The 17,215-nt window shown below is 40.1% G+C and overlaps 2 protein-coding genes across 3 annotated transcripts in view; both read right to left on the bottom strand.

The window, feature by feature from the left end:
- Positions 1–893: 893 nt before the first annotated feature.
- Positions 894–5,727, bottom strand: cbr4 (carbonyl reductase 4). The gene is made up of 6 exons (XM_061029396.1): positions 5,585–5,727; positions 4,514–4,671; positions 3,229–3,349; positions 3,010–3,146; positions 2,146–2,280; positions 894–2,045 (listed from the first exon to the last, which is right to left on the bottom strand). The coding sequence occupies exons 2-6, from the start codon at positions 4,656–4,658 to the stop codon at positions 1,867–1,869; spliced, it is 717 nt and encodes a 238-aa protein (XP_060885379.1). The 5' UTR covers positions 4,659–4,671; positions 5,585–5,727; the 3' UTR covers positions 894–1,866.
- A 3,535-nt stretch (positions 5,728–9,262) lies between these two features.
- Positions 9,263–17,215, bottom strand: part of sh3rf1 (SH3 domain containing ring finger 1) — a 46,855-nt gene continuing 38,902 nt past the window's right edge. For both annotated transcript variants that reach the window (XM_061029418.1, XM_061029409.1), the window contains exons 9-12: positions 16,139–16,422; positions 15,740–16,050; positions 14,891–15,249; positions 9,263–13,335 (exon numbers count right to left, since the gene is read on the bottom strand). In XM_061029418.1, coding sequence (XP_060885401.1) covers positions 13,167–13,335; positions 14,891–15,249; positions 15,740–16,050; positions 16,139–16,422 — 1,123 coding nt within the window. In that variant the 3' untranslated portion in view covers positions 9,263–13,166. The remainder of the gene's footprint in view (positions 13,336–14,890; positions 15,250–15,739; positions 16,051–16,138; positions 16,423–17,215) is intronic.

A 17,215-nucleotide genomic window follows, 5' to 3' on the forward strand; every position in this document is an offset into this window, starting at 1 on the left:
ATGAAAGGAGCAAAAAACGCAGCATTTCTTATCTCAACGCTGGGTATGACCATGTCCATCCACACCGCAGGTCCACAGATGTAACCAGACACTCAAAACATTCCCAAGCTAAAAATACCCCCCCCCCCCCCCCCAACAACCTCCACCACTACTCCTAATTTCCTCCAGCTGCAGTCAAGCACGCCAGCCCCACGACAGGCCCCTCCAGAGGTGGGCCGAGGGGGCCGGTGGTGGAGGGGGGAAACGTGCTGTCAGTGAGAGGGGATCTCCCAGGGGAGATGAGGGGGAGGGGGGGCGCTTTACAGTCATGGAAAAAGACCAACTGATCAAATTTAGGGGCTCAGGACACAGAGGTCCGGACTGGGCCAGACACTCTGGAGTCAGCAGTGTTTAGTCATGTCCCGCTGTCACACACACACACACACACACACACACACATCAGGCCTCGACTAATGTGGTGGGACAGAGTGACTCAGCAGAACGACAGGGAGCATCAGGACAGATGTGGACAACCAGAAACTATGTAAAGACTTTGTTTACTCTTTGTGTTTACAGGAAGAGCTTTGACAATAAAACAGCTGATTTAAATACTAAATCCAATCACACACTTCTGCAGCTCACCAGATATTACTTTGAAGTAGCCACAGAGCCAGCCATGAGGCCTCTCTGAAGGGGAATTTATGTATTTTGAAATTTGCCTCCATTTGTACATAATTTATTTTAGGGTTTAAACAAGTAATAGGTTCAATAGGTTGTGGACTAGCTTCAATAGAAATCCTTGGGGGGCCAAATCAAAGAATGTCCACTAAAATATCTAGTTTTTGCTCAGATTGTTATTCTGTGCCCGTATTAAACATCAAAAAAGAAAAGGAAAAACACAGAAAGATAGGCCGTTAAAAATGTAATTAATGTTTTTATTTGTAAATACATACTTTCTTTAACACCCCCAAACAACATTGACAAAAACTGGAGTTACTGGTCTACCACTGCCGAGTTCAGTGAGCCTGTAGGTATTATTGTGTGAATTTGGTGTTTTAAAGTGAGTTTGGATCCAAATCTATATACTATATTCACAAGGTGGTGCAGTGGTTAGTGCTGTCGCCTCACAGCAAGCGTGTGTATCCCCCATCAGACATGGTCTTTCTGTGTGGAGTATGCATGTTGTCCCTGTGCATGTGTTGGTTCCCTCCGGTTTCTCAGGTTCCCCCTCCCACAGTCAAAAGACATGCGTATTAGTTTAACTAGTGACTCTAAATAACCCGTAGGTGTAACTGTTAATATGTCTCAGTAGGTCAGCCGTGTTATTGAGAGGTGACTAGACCAGGGTGCACCCCACCTCTTTTCCTATGACAGTTGGGATTGGCTCCCTGAACGGGACAACAGTATAGATATTGGATGGACAATACCACAAAAAAAACTGGTCAATCACTGAAGCAACAGAGTAGCAACTCATGAGTTTTGCCGGGGCAAAATTTCTGTTTTGTAAATGGAGTCTGGTGGCTTTTACTGAAGTTACTCTTTGACAAAAAGTTGTACCAATTTGTCTCTCCTCTTTGGAGGTCATACACCACCAGCTCTTTTTGAGGCAGAACCTTGACAAAGTGCATGTTCCCCTCAATATAATAGTGTGACCTCCAGGTTGGGGCGATCATCGGTGATGACTCATTAAGACCCCAACATGTGTCACCAAAGGGCAGAGGTCTAAAAACACCCACTGAGTGTAGGTGCCCTGTTTTGATGAGTCAGAAGCTTGACCCTTAACTCACAGAAACAACTGACAAATGTTCCAGAAAAGGCAGAGTGAAGCTTTACCAGCCTCACATTTTATCTACGTGTTGAGATAACTCCAGAGTAAAGCCTCAGTCCCTACATGGCCAGCTGCAGTCCTCCGTCCACCACCAGCACCTGTCCTGTAATGTATGAAGACTCCAAAAGGAAGAGGACCGCCTGAGCAACCTCCTCCGGCTCGCCAAATCTCCCCAGAGGGATCGAGCGTGCTCCGTCCTCCTGCTTCAGGCCTGAGGTCATGTCAGTGCGGATGAAACCTGGAGCGAGAGAGAGAGGGCAGGGACATGAGAAGGACGATATATAAAACTGAAAAATACATTTTTGAGAAGGAAGGTGGAGTAAGCACATGCACTGTACCTGGAGCCAGCAGGTTCACTCTGATGTTACGTGAAGCGACTTCTTTAGCCAGAGAGCGAGTGAAGCCCTCTAAACCAGCTTTACTGGCACTGTACACAGACTGACCAGCGTTCCCTTTCAGGCCCACAACAGAGCCTACAAACACAGACACACATCCATTCAGACCACTCAGCAAATAAAACACTGGCAGGTAGGACGCTACAGTTTGAAACCATTATTATCAAAAGATGATCAATATATGAACACACATGGATATCATATATAAGGAAACAAATCACATTATCCCTTTCTTTAGTTTTCGTCACCCACTGGTTTGATTTTCTCACAATCGAGGTAAGGGAGCTTGAGTCCGTGACTTTTTATGAATAAGATGCAAGCTCAAACTTTGAGGGTTATAAAGGACATAAATGATATGCGGAAAAATGCAAAAAATTATAGAGTTATTTCTTGTCAAATATACAAAGCTAACAACTTTTTATTGGTAGCAGCCATATACCTGTTGGTGCTCATGACTTAAGACTCGACTAAAACTTGAGCCAAATTTTTCCAGATATTAACAGCTTTCATTTGAGACATGGTTGGGTTATTTCTAGCAGTAACTCTGGGAACTCACAAGGACTGTGACCAAAAATAAATCATTGAAACTATAGTTTATCATCTTAAAAATGCATAGTATGTGTATTAATAATATAAGTAATCAAATGTTTGAGTGTGACTGTTTTTAAATTAAAATGGCAACAAGTCACTGACTCTTTTGTCATTGAATCCAAAAGAAGGAAACAATGATGTACACTGCCATCTAGTGACCAAACTAAAACCAACCCCCTCATCACAAAGAGCTTCTGATTTCAGAGCCATCAGTACCTATATTAACGACCGCAGCTCCCTGTGTGTGCAGCATGCTGCGCAGTGCCGCCCTGCAGGTCAACATGGAGCCCAGCAGGTTTGTGTGCAGCAGAGCCAGCATGTCCTCCGGCCTGCTCCTCAGTAACAGAGCATCCCTGATCAATCAAACACAAACAGGTCAAATATTATATCAACCATAAAGTTCAGTCCTGTATATAAAACATGTATGACACATACTTGTTGATGCCAGCCGCGTTCACGAGATAAGAGATGTTTCCGCAGGTCTTCTGGATTGTCTCAAAGGTTTTCTGCACCTCTTGCTCTTTGGAGACATCACAGCCGAGAGCCACATGGTCGGCTGGAGAGAGGGAACAAGAATACATTGTATAGTAACAGCTGCAGGTACACAAGGTCTACATGTATTCTTTTTTGATACAGTGTTGCATCTGAAATTTACAGAAGCTCCACCACTGAAAAGTTCCTGTGACAGTTTTTAGCTAGTCTTGAAATCGACTTTTTTAAAATGAAAGGGCTTTGAAAATCAAACATCAAGTGAGACAATTTCTATTTAGTCATTATGAATGACTGAAACCAGTGTTAGAGGGTCTGTGTTAGACTAAGTAATTAACTGAATGATGCCAAATGAGTATTTTTTTATTTATTTAATTTTAGATGGCAAAGATTCAAAGAATGACAGACTTCAATGTTAAAGAAAGAAGGATGAGATTCATTGTTTAATAAAACAACACTATGTTCAAATACTCAGGTCAAAATCAGCAAAGAGATACGAGGTGTCACTTTGTCTGCAGGGGTCGCTGAAAGTTCCTCACAGGAGCTTTAAATATATTCCAGAGACCCCCGTTTTTTTGTTTTCTGTTGCTGAAGTCCACTACTTCCTTGTTTTTTTCTTTCTCTAAATGCTTTTTTATTCTGCTGTTGCTTTAGATGTGATATATATGTTTTAATTTAAAAAAACTATGTTTAAATTTCAGGCAGTCTGACAACTGTACCTCAGTAACACTGGAAAACTCTTGTCATTTTAAAAATCTGCTCTGTAAATAGACTTACTTTATGTGACTGACTTTTGAAGACCAACGAACATGATCGATCTGTGTAAAAATTGACACGCTTAGATTTCATGATATAGTGAAATTTAATCATTTATTTAACTTCATCTGGCTATTCAAAGTAGAATGTGTTTGTGGGGGTATCAACTAGTTAGTAATGTATCTGACTTGACATCCATGTTTTTTAAAGGTTTATTTTTGGGCTTTTTGCCTTTCTTTAGAGGTAGGACAGTGAATAGAGTCTGAAATCAGGGAGAGAGAGACTGTGGGGAAGGTAACCAGAGGTCGGATCTGAACCAGTGCCCCACTTTACTTACGAGGTTAAACAAAAACATAAAACACCAACAATAACACAGACAGTGTTAGTACAGCTGATGATTGGAGAGAGAGAGAGAGAGAGTGAGAGAGAGAGAGAGAGAGAGAGAGAGGGGAGAACTGACACAATAATCCTTTACCTCCATGTAAAGATGCCAGCGCAGCCCTGGCAGCATCTTCATTCCTGGAAACGACAGCCACCCTGCAGCCCCTCTCTGCCAACAGGCGGGACACAGCCCCCCCGATGCCTCTGGAGCCCCCACACACCACCGCCAGCCAGGACATGATGGACACCTCACTGCAGGAAAGCACAGCAGCCCATTGGCACAGGACTACACCCGGGAGTGGTAGAAAAATGTCCAACATTTTCTGGTTCCAGTTTCTTTATTATGAGGAGTTCCTGCTTTTCTTGGTCAATTTTAATGCTGAATAAAAGTCTTTGGACATTGAGCTGTTAATAAGCTATTAAACAATGTCATTTTATTAAGTGCTGGGAATTTGTTAAAAAAAACACTTCTTGCGTATAGTAGCTATCGAAGGTGATATTTATTATACGTTGAGAACATTAACATTTGTGTAGGTCTGTGCCACTGTTTACCGTATGAGTTTTCAAAAGAAGTATAAACTACTACGTTATAAAATATTTTGTGAATTTATAATCAAGATTTTGGTAAACCAATAATAATATTTTCATTATTGTTATAGTGTTATCATTACTGAAAGTTATTTGTGATACTTTTTACCTTTCTATTGTGAAAAAAAAAAAAAAATGTGCAACCCTTTTGAAAGTACTGAGACCCTGAATTAACCTACCAAAATGTAGTTATAAAAAAAATCTTGTGCGCCGATGATAGTAACTTGTGCGCACAAAATAAAACGTTTAGCCTACTTATTGTGACTTTTTGTGGCTCTGTAAAACAGACATCATGATGTCACCATCAAGTAGAGATACATATAGTTTACTGAAGGTAGGAGCTGAAAACATACTGTAGGCTAGTTGAAACAAGACTGTCTAGCTTAAGGAAGCTTTTCTTATTAAAATATGTTGAAACATATGATGGACTGATGAGAGCCTCGGTCATCTAAAGCTCTAAATAACACCTGCTGTGTTTATTAATGGATCAATTTTCAGTTCGGGAGATATTCACAGTCTTTCAAATAGATAACAAAGGTTTCCCTTCTTTAAGAAACTTACAATAACCGTAACTTACCTTCTTTTAAACTCTTGACTTCTTCAGACACAAACCTTGTTCTTCTGTACAGAGAAACATCTGAATATGAGAGGAGCTTCTTCAGAGGAGCTTCTGCTCATGGACGCCGCCATGTTTCTTTTTCCTTGTTGTTGCGCTGCCTGTCATCAGTCGGTAGAGGGCGCAGTAGTCACACAGCAGCACATAAGAGGCGTTTATTATCCAGATACTGCTGTATGTTTATTAGACATTGCCAAACTGTTATTAGTTTAGAAGTATTTTATACGGAAGATATTGATGAGAGGAAAACATAGCTTAAGGAAACGTGTTGTTTGGTATATAGGAAAGAAATCTAAATGTCATTATAGCCTTAAGTTAATCTACTAGTATACTAAATGTTAACGTCACAGGTAGAGAACAATGCTTTAGTGCCTTTAGTATGAGTAGGCTACAGACAAATTAAAACTAGTCTATATTATAAAACGTGAATAGATTTCATATAGCTGTATTACCACAAACTATAAGAAAAAAAGAAAAGAGTAAGAATATTCTCTACATGTTTTGTAATTGAACTTTTCTTTTTTCAATACATTGAAAAAACAACAACAGAGAGCAGTGCAGGAGTGCCTCCATTTGTGTGAAACCTCTAAACAGGCAAAGTTCATGTTAATATGGACTTTAAAGACACAGTGAAAAATACCAGTAAATAACTGTGATTTTATAACCCCTAAAAAACTTTCAGGCACTAACTATGTGCATAATCTTCTGTAATTAACATAGCCTATAAGCAGCACACTGAATAGTGAATTATAGAACTGCAGAGATAATGGCTATCACTATGTTTTATGTCTTTAATGACTTTATTGTACTCTATCAACAATCATTTAGTGCCTTTAAAATCCAGAACTGCAGTATTAGGAATGCCCATATTTCACAGGATTAATTAGTTCTCTGTGTTGAGAAGATTAATTATTTATACTGACACGTGGTGACCGCAGTGTCCTATCTTGCACACTGTAGCTCACTGATTGTTAATTGCAGTCATTTATTCTCGTGTTTTTCCTCATGCTTCACTGTTCCCCATGGAAACATATTTCACATGCAGCAGATCTGTCACTGGTGTACAACACGGTGAGTGATGTTGATGTGAGTGGGTGGCCTCGGCCTGCACCTGGACGGTCCATCACACCGAGACATTCTGCAGGATTCATCCTCTGACCCTAAATCATATTCACAACCTGTGACACTGAGCCTGACAGTGTGAATCATATTCATGCTGCAGCAGAGAAATACAACCAACACAAACAGTATTATTTGCATAAATTACTCAATATCACATCGTTAATGATTCATCTTTGTCTGTGTGTGTGTGTGTGTGTGTGTGTGTGTGTCTCAGAGGAAGAAACAGAGCTTGATTTGTATTCAGATCACTTTCATGATCACTGAGACTGTATTACCGTCTTTCACACCTTAGTGATCTGATGATATTTGCCAAAAGAAGAACTGTGTTTTGCTGTCTCATGCCCTAACACACAAATAAGTGCACACACAGGTATGCACACAACACTGAACACAGCGGTGCAAGTTATCACCCTATGACCTCATACATGCACGTACATACGATATTAACCTCATTATCATTTCAGTGTCAAGAGATAACTCCAATATTTATCACCTACTTTGTGCACTCATTCACTGTTCAGTGGTGAGCATTGGTTCAGACCTGCATGTCAAAACTTCTATGATTTTATTTTTTAAAGTATATTCAGCTAGAACTATTTTACTCGTCTTTGAGGTTATTTTTGGAAGCAGTCACAAGTTGTTTATAACTGAATTCATTTCCTATTCATACAATACTACAGCTGTATGGAGTCACTGAATGCCATAAATAGAATAAATCAAAAACAAGGCGATCCATTACAGAATTATTTCATTTCTTTACTTTGAAAAATGGTAAATATAAATGTAAATGAACAATAAATCAGAAATGTGTATGATGATGAATATATTTTATTGGTCTTTATATTCCAATAATTATGTATTTTATATGTATTTCTGTTTATTATTCTTGTATGTACCTGTTCATTTATTTTCTTTGTTATATAATCCACATTAATTCCTCCTTATACGGCACTTTTATACAAGTCAATATTGTTGAATTGTTAACTAAACAACTGGCACTTTAATAGTTTCTAGCCATGAAGTTGAGACTAAACTCATGCATAAGGAATCAGAATACCTGACCTATGATCTGTTATCTATACAGTAATGACTTCTGTATGAACTTGACCTTTTGATGAGTGACTTGAACTGGTGGCACACCCAGAGCTTGAAGACTATCAAAACATTTTTGTCTACCTGAACTCTGTGCAACAACTTTATTTTTACCCTAACTGTATACTTTTTAAATTGACCCACACGCATTTTTTTATTTGAAATATCAAGTATTTGCAGCCTATGCATGAACAATATGAATGATTAGAGAAGTTATTAGAGTGCATAAATATGTAACATCTGAGTTGGAGTTAAGTTTGATGATTAAAGGCTTAACAGTGAAGTGAAAAGACACAGAGAGGAAAAGTTAAGCACAGAGCCTGAGGTTGGTGTGGTGAAGACAACAATGAAATATATCAGGTTAATTATATACAAGAAGAATCAGGAAGACAAAAAAAAGGCCCTAACAGTGATTTGTACCATCCTCTCCCACACTCTCTCCATATGTCAAACAAACTACAATAGATTCCAGCAGTCAGTTACACAGTGGTCCCCCTCCATCAACAACAGGACTAAGAACTGTTTAAATCCCCCCCTCAAACCTCAAAGGACTTGCTAAAGATCAGCTGATTAAGTCACATTACATTAGGTGCTGTAGGGTCAGTTTATAATTTGATTTTTTCTCTTTGGAGACACTCAGAGCCTGACATGCATCAATACATTTTGACCTTAAAACTTCCTGAACTTTGTTCAACCCTTGCAGCCACTAGCATTGACTTTCATCATGCAGTGTATTGTCTTAAATTTACTCACATGCAGGTTCTTTCTAATATCTATGATCAAAATCACTCACACTAGATGTGAAGCCAGACAGTATAAAGAAATGTGATGTTTTATATACACACATTATTAGTTCAATATTTTTACTATTCTTGTGCAGTTTGGTCTAATGTTCAGACATTGAAATAACTTATTTCCATGGTAACCCATCCTCTGCAGGGAACTGTGTGCAGCACAATGACCTCTCTGGGTGCTTGTCAGTTCCTGTCAGTGTTTCCCAGCTGAACACGCTGGGAAGGCTCACCTCTTGTTACAACCCCTCTGCTCGGCTGCAAGTCACAGGGGAAGCTCCTCTACAGCCAGAACCATTTATCAACATGTGTACCGTGACTAACCCCAAATACATTTAATGAGGAACAACTGTCGTTTATTGTTAATTTATCCTGTGTGTGCTTACTTTCATAGTCTAACTCCGTACCTTTGCGTTTTAGGCCATCCGAGCGCTTTGTGAGGAGAGAGAAGGGGGCACGGCAAGGACACGATTACTCAGTCCTGTCATCAGAGGTCTATGTCTTGGATATAACTGCTGGTTAGACAGTTCTGCCCTGGCTACAAATGACCGACATAACACAGAGTCACAGGAGAAAACAGAGGAACACAGAACATTTCACTACTGTCATGAAACAATGACTCAGCCTGAGGGAGTTATGGAAACCATTAGCTTTTATTGTTATAGCGATTTTAACAAAATGTGCTATTCCCTCAAATACTTCAGAATGTTTTTCACATAAGAGACTTGTGCCAAATAAGTTGATTTCAGTTTCACCATTTTCAGACGTACAACAGACTAACTACGGACACACACAAAAAAAAAATCAAGTAAGTCACCTTGGCATGAGGAAAATCTGTTAAGATGAATCAGGCAAACTTCAGTCGCCATCCGTCCCAATAAGAGAAAACATAATTAACGGTTAAAAAGGGAGCTCCAATGTTTTTTAATCTGGGCCTCATTTTCTTACACTTTTTGGTTTTAAATGACTCATGGGGTTAAAAGATCTGAAATGGCCCGAGTGGATTGCTTCATCGTCCAGCTGTGAAACAGGCTGTAAGAACGCGTCTCAACCTTTGGGGGAAATATGACCTAAAAACATGTCCATGACATCACTTGTTTTTGCCACCGACAGTCTCACATTGTCCTTAATAATGTTTCTATGTTTCTGGGAACATCATGAAGACCATCCATAAGATCTAAATAGACATTTTTGTTACAGAATAAAATGTTTTTTTTCTGAAACCAGAATCAATTGTTACATCTCTCTCCTCAAAGCCTCCAGACTGCCTTGACAAAAACTGTAAATCTACCTGGCATAACTCAGGAGTGGCTGGTCTGTGTCTGCCTTGAGAAGGAAGATTTTTGTGCTTTTGTGAGATTAAAAAGATATTGTGCTGTTTTTGTTGAAAACATTGAAACACAAAGAGTTTCACAAACAAATCACTGCAGCAGTAGATAAGCAACTCCCATGCTCTGCAAGGTAAGATCAGCGTATTTGTCAGTGAAGTCAGGTGTCTTTGAGGAGAGTGATGTTTCTGCCGTGTCTGGTTTAGAAAACAAGCATCTCACTCTTTATCAATGAAGTCTATTGATGGAGCGATGTTGTCAGACAGTTACGGTAACAATCAGTCTGTGAGATAACTAAAAACGTTGACACATTTTGATCAAAAGATTTGTTGCATCCCTTACAGCCTGTTTCCTGACTGCGATCTGAAATCTACTTGAGCAATTGCACATTTTTTTGCACCTGTTTGTCATTAAGAATCCAAATTATTTAAACGAGGGTCCAGGTCAGAAAATACTGGAATTCCCTTTAAAAAAAAAAAATGCTTCATGTTTTAAGATCTGTGCAGCCTATGCATGAACAATATGAACGATTACAAACGTTATAATAGTGCATAAATATGTAACATCTGAGTTGGAGTTAAGTTTGATGATTAAAGGCTTAACAGTGAAGTGAAAAGACACAGAGAGGAAAAGTTAAGCACAGAGCCTGAGGTTGGTGTGGTGATTGCCAAGACAACAATGAAACATATCAGGTTAATTCTATACAAGAACCAAATCAGGAAGACAAAAAAAAGAAAAAAAAAGGCCCTAACAGTGATTTGTACCATCCTCTCCCACACTCTCTCCATATGTCAAACAAACTACAATAGATTCCAGCAGTCAGTTACACAGTGGTCCCCCTCCATCAACAACAAAAGACTAAAACAAATGTTGAAACTATGGGTTCAATTCAGTCAGTAAGTTCATTCTCAAGCCACATTTGGAGGGTCTCGCCTCAACTTTAAAGGGTTTAAATCCCCCCCTCAAACCTCAAAGGACTCGCTAAAGATCAGATGATTAAGTCACATTACATTAAGTGTCGCGGGGTCAGTCTATAATTTCTTTTTTTTTTTTCCTTTGGAGAATTGAATTCATTTATTTGATGTATCTTAAACATTACATAAAGAAAGGATAAATTATAAGTTTAGATATTTGATCTGTTTTTTTTTTTATTCTCCACAGTATTAATTCTATTACTGCCTAATCTTTATGTTTAACAAGCACCAAAACTACAACCAAAACCCCCTCCAACCACAAAGACATCTCACAGTAATTCAAGTCAATACAACACTTAAGATTGAGAAAAATTTGTAAATTTGTATCGATGAAATGTACACCAAAACCCCAAAACAAGAAAAAAAAATCAAGGGGCTTAAAGTGATTGATTTCAATAAAAAGCTTCTCTTTACACGACACATCTCTTCCTGTGGAGTGAAACGACGATATGTTCCTTTAGGCAAACATTCTGTGCTTTAGCTAGCTGTGTTTTTATTGCCACAAGTCACATTAGGAATGAGTTATAGAGTACAAAATACAAAAAAACAGGTTCGTTTTTCTGAGCGCAATAGCCGTCTACCTCTGTGGAATCTGTAAATAAACATAAATATACACCGACAGGGAATCTGTTGTGCACTGTTGCTGAAATGTTTTGTCACTCTTGTGATGCAGAGCTACGTCTGGGTTCAGGAGAGAAACTACTCGGGTCAGTAAATACAAAGAAGGTACAAAGTAAGCAATATCTGACTGTGAAGTCTATCTCGGAGTGCGTTTTCCGCATATTAAAAAGGCGTAATCAAACAGTCCTGCAACACATCCATCCTCACTTTGTCTCCCGCAGAAGGCTTCGCTACTCGCATGCAAATATTTGATCGCTGCAGGTAACAGTTTTTGGCACTTCAGCCTCAGACACAGCAGGAGAAACAAGAAGACTGGAGGCCCTTAGGAGGCCAGGAGAGATATTTTGCTTTGTGTGCAATTTTCACATGATGTGAAGCAAGAGAGCTTCAATTGTGCAAGACTGTAGATCAATGTAATGCTGTCAGGTCTGCAGAAGTATCAAGTGATGATGACACTGCTCAATTGTTTGATCTGCTGTATCTGATAGATCTTACATAGGGCTGGGCAATACGACCATCTCTCAGGGGGATCCCTTTATGTTCAAAGATTTGAGAAATTTACTAGATATGAAAACAGCCATGGTAGATTTTTGCAACATTTATCGACAGCTCTGCTCTCAGTCCCTTTCTTACTGTATGTCAGAAACGCTGACTGTCATGTGGAACTGCTTTATAAGGTTGTTTTTTTCACAAGTTTATAATAAGATGTGAAAATGAAGGAGACAGCTGTGGATAAATCTGCTCTTGTTGAACAATTAAAAAATGAAGGAAACCTTATCTACAATCAGGCTAAGCTGATGTTAGCTGCAGCTCGGCTAGCAGCCCCCACTGAAGAATGTTTGAGCTGCTTTTATTCTATGTTCAGACTTCTTTGTATTATCATTACTAGAACAAAGAATAGTTTTGAAATTTTTATGATAAACAACTTAAGAGCACGTAAATAAACCGTTTTCCAAAGTCCTACTAATAAACCTTCTGTTTTTTTTTTTTTACAAGAATATTCCTGAAACTGGCAGCGTTATCAAATTATCATGTTAAATATTTGTATTTTTTTTAATTTTTTTTTACAAAATGCCCAGCCCTATTCTACTCCTAGACTGAAATGATGGCAATGTTTTTTATCAGCAGTCAGAGGGAGAAAAGTACAACGACGAAATGGCATAAGGCATGTGCCAGCTTAACCCCTTAATGAGTTGCACCACCTACAAAAAGGCCAGTCTATGCAATAAGTTAAAATGCGTAATATATCTATATCGACAGCTCATACTGGTTGTTTTAGGACTAATCATCTTTGTGTCCTTATGTACAATAAAGTGAGGGACAGAACAAGGCACACATTTAACAGCTGAATTGTTACAAAGATATAAATAACCAACAAAAAAGGAAAAAGTTCATGAGTAGTGTGCCTTCCTCCAACTCTGTCCTTCTGTGCTTTCAATGCTAACATGTTCTGTTCTTCTCAGCAGCGCTCTCTGCAAAACGACGGCTCTTGTCCAGGCAGCCTCTCGAGTGCTGATGGGTTTGGTTTGTGCGATGACAAACTGTAGAGAGGTTAGCAGCAGTCAGTGGGGTCATGGTGAGCGTGACCGTGGTTCACTGTTGTCTGTTGTGAGTGTTAGATGCTGTCTACAAAGCTGCCAGGGAACAGTCCCGTCCTGCCGTTCCTCTGCAATGTGCCTTTGAACCAGCCGTCCTCCCTCTTCCTGTGAACAAACACAATGTCGCCCTCCTTAAGTTCCAGCTCGGCCTCGCTCTGGGGAGGATACGATACCACCACCCTGTACCTGGGGGAGGACAGCCAAAGGCACAGTCACATACTGATACACACACTGCAACAATGATTAAAGGTACCTGTAATGTGGATTTAAGCTAAGCAACACGAGTAAAGGCTGGCCCACTCAAAGCATTTTTAAAAGCTTGCACCACCTACAGTAAGGCCTGTCTATGCAATGAGTTAACATGCGTAACTTAAGGGATGTTGAAGATGTGAGAGAGCCAATACATCACAACAAATTATGATAGATTAAACCCTTTTGTTCCTGTAGTGAGCGGAGACTAGAGGCCAGACTGTAAACACTGGAAAACTTAAAATGTTTCACTGTTATCTCAACTGTAATTTTAGAGAAAACAAACATGGTGGGAGACGAGCAGGGAGCGTTATCCATAGTTTTTTTTTTTTTAGACTACTTTACTGAAAATTCACAAAGAAAAAGTACAAAACTCTGGATGAAGGCTTGAAGAGGGCGTGAACATGGCCTGTACATCTTACAGCGAGCTGGAGGTGAATCGATTTGCTGCTGTTTTGTTTCTTTTGCTTGCTTTCCAATTTGCTAAAGTTTTGTTTGACAATCCAAAGAGTGCGTGCTTGGCTGTCCTCAGGGTTCCCCCCCACGCAACAGGATATCACAAAAATTGAGCATTTTTAATATTGAAGATTTTAACTGCCCATGCAGTCTTCTGAGCAGATAGGATCACAGTTTTAATGCACCTCAAGAAAAATCTGACAAGACAATCTTAAGAACCATCAAAAAAATCAGGACTTTTCTTAGGATTGTTGAAAAGGGAGAATCAGGCATTGATTGTCTTGTAGTGTGTACTTAGAACAGAGTATTGAGACAGCGATATGTTGTCTTTCTGACCTGTGATAAAATTAGCAAACTGCTGGTGCCAAATTTCAATTAAAAAAAACAAATTTTAATTTAAAAAAAAGGAGCGTGATAAGAGGTGAAACTTACACACAAGAAAAAATACATTAATCCTGCAATGTACCTTCTAAGGTGTCTTTTATATTCTTTAATTAATCAGAAATCATTTCGTATAATCATATGTCTCTTGCAATATGGATAAACTACCGCAGAATGACTGCACTGTGAAATTCTTATCATGGGCCGCGTATTGTGTTTATTGTATCGTATCTTAAGTTACCTTGTGATTTCCACCCCTACAAAGCAAGTTTTGGTCTTGTCAGTAAGTCTGACCCGGGGTTTGTGTTCATTTGTGTTGGTATACCTGTGCATACTTAAACAGCTACTATCTGGGTTTATAACATCCGCTGGTGCATAAAGCTCAAAAAACTGTCTTGATTAACGTATTGGACGCGTTATGCTTCATTAGGTTGACTAGAACCCAGTTTAATAGTAAACTGTAAACTAGAGGTAGACTGATTAACTGCTGGCAGATATGCTTAGCTGATATAGACCTATGAAATATTTGACTTTGTATGATCAGGCCACATTTTGCTTGCTTGGTCTGAAAACTTTTTAAACTTTGTATGAATAGGAAAACTAAACAGATCAATCACACACACTGTTAAGTAAAAACAGATTTCCTCCTCTGTACCTTTCACAAATGATGGGCCGTGCGTCATGTTGCTGAGATAAGAGAGAGGAGCACGGTTGCCGAGGAGGAGGAGCGATGGGTGCACATCCATCAAGGGGGCTGCTCTTCCTATGGGAGGAGGAGTCTGGAGCTGACGATGAGGAGGAAGACGAAGAGGCAGAAGCAACAGCAGCAGCAGCAGCAGGTTCAGTCTCGTGGCAGCTGACAGAGCCAGAGGAAGGGGAGGTCTCAGGGCCCACTGCACCATGTAGCACCTCTCCAGCAGCAGCCTGCTCCGCCTCCAGTGTGGGAGAGGAGGGCGGTGAAGGACGAGACTTCTTCTTATTGGACAACAGCTTCAGTAGACTTTTCTTTTCCCTCTGCAGTAACAGAATATTTTTTTTTGTTAGAAGACTGCAACAACTCCTGAGGCACAGAGGCACAAGTAATTTCCACAAACTGCAGACAGGTACACTGTCTGTTTCTTTACCACAGACAGACACTGATGTGGGGGCAGAAATTCCTATTTTTAGGTTCAAACTGTGGTAAAAAGTATAAAAATGGCAGCAGTCTGTTTAGAAATGAAAGAGACAGAAACAAACTGTGCATAATAATAAGCTCTCCTTGTTGATTGCTGCTTGTGAATCTCTCCAGTGTGATTAGCATCTTAAGATATATGATCAGGAATATCAGACACTCCCAAAAACGGCAACCATCTGGCAAGTTACTCAAAGATGCTAAAACTAAAGACAAATTACCCACTGTGATGAAACATGCCAACATCGACGGAAAGAGCAACAGAAATTCATAATTAGTAGCAGAGAATTTTATTTCAGCTGGAAGCTCAGCATAATTTAAGACACTGACAACCTTGACGTCCTTGTCCAGTCGGCAGGCAAGAGCGGCGCTGTTAGACGCAGGATTGAGGCCAGAGCTGTTCACAGGCGCAGCGAGGACAGGTACAGGTCTCAATCCGTCACCCTCCAGGGATGCGGCGCTAACGTTGGGTGGGGTCAAAGATGCAGCAGCGCAGCCCATTGCCACTCCAGCCCGGCTGCAGCCCTGGGCAGGGCAGGAAGAAGGCTGCGAGCACACTGCGAGGTGTGGGAGATAGGCCACAGGTGTAGCAGACTGGATGGGTGTGACTGCTGCCGTGGGCCGGTCCTGACTGTGACAAGCAGCTGCAAAAACAATAATAACTTGTTTTAAACTCTTTTCATACAACAGTCTAACATTTAGCAGCAGTTTTTTTCCCTCTAGTGTTCGCACCTGTCCTGACTGCATTGCGGGCTTGGTTCACAGTCATCTGGGAGTTGACGTGCAGAGGGACTTTTGGCTGCTGACCCGTGGCTGTTTGAGCTGCTGTGACCACAGCTGCAGGCTGGGAGTTGGCAGGTCCAGCGCTGGAGCACACAGTTAGCGGTTTGTTGAAATCAGGACCTGGAACAATCGCACCGAGGGGAGCAGAAGAGGGACTGACGATGGTGACACCTCTGCCGGCCTGAGTGCACAGACTCATGGTCACTTTGGGCTGCGTGCTGCCCGACGCCGTCCTGAGGAGAGAGAATAAGTCAGGTAAGATGTAGCTGTTTAGTGTCAGGTCACATTTTCCTAGAATCCCTAAAACCAACACTTAAAGGCTTAATATGTGATTTTTCACACTTAAATATAATATAAATCAAGTATATCCTCTGAAAATAACTCTGTGAGTCATGACTGTCTACAATGGGTGTAACACCCGAGTCCCACTGTCTGTGATGTTTTCAGAGTTTTCAGAGTCCTATCTTCACTTTGTTTACATCGCCAGGACGGCCGGCTGACTCCTCCCCTCGTGTATAAAAGTTGTTTAATTGAGGGACTAGAGAAAAGAAGAATAACATACTGTACTCACTGCTTAACTGCGTTTCTAGATCACGCTCATTTCAGGTAAATTTACATGCAGTGTGAAGATACGAGCATAATAAAGATCGCTAGCATTAGCATGCTAACACAACAATGCACTGCAAGTTGTTTTGGTTTCATGCTGGTGCTCAAGGGCGACATCTGCTGGATCAAAACATCACATATAAAGCCTTTAAAGTCTATGTTAATCAATAAACCATAATAACAGATGAAAGTATTGACAGTATTGTGCAATACATACAACATGTTTTTCATCAAATTTAGCTAAATTAAATCAAAAAACATAAAAATGCTGAACTATTTTGAATGTAGAAACATTGAGGAGTATCTATTTAATTTCCATAAAATATTTTAACTACGTCGTCTTCTCGGGAGGCAGAACAAATGGGCAGAAAACACAGGTGTTCTGATAGTATTACCGGTGCAATTGAAAAACAGCGTCTA

The sequence above is a fragment of the Labrus mixtus genome, chromosome 3, assembly GCF_963584025.1.
Source record: "Labrus mixtus chromosome 3, fLabMix1.1, whole genome shotgun sequence".
NCBI lineage: Eukaryota > Metazoa > Chordata > Actinopteri > Labriformes > Labridae > Labrus > Labrus mixtus.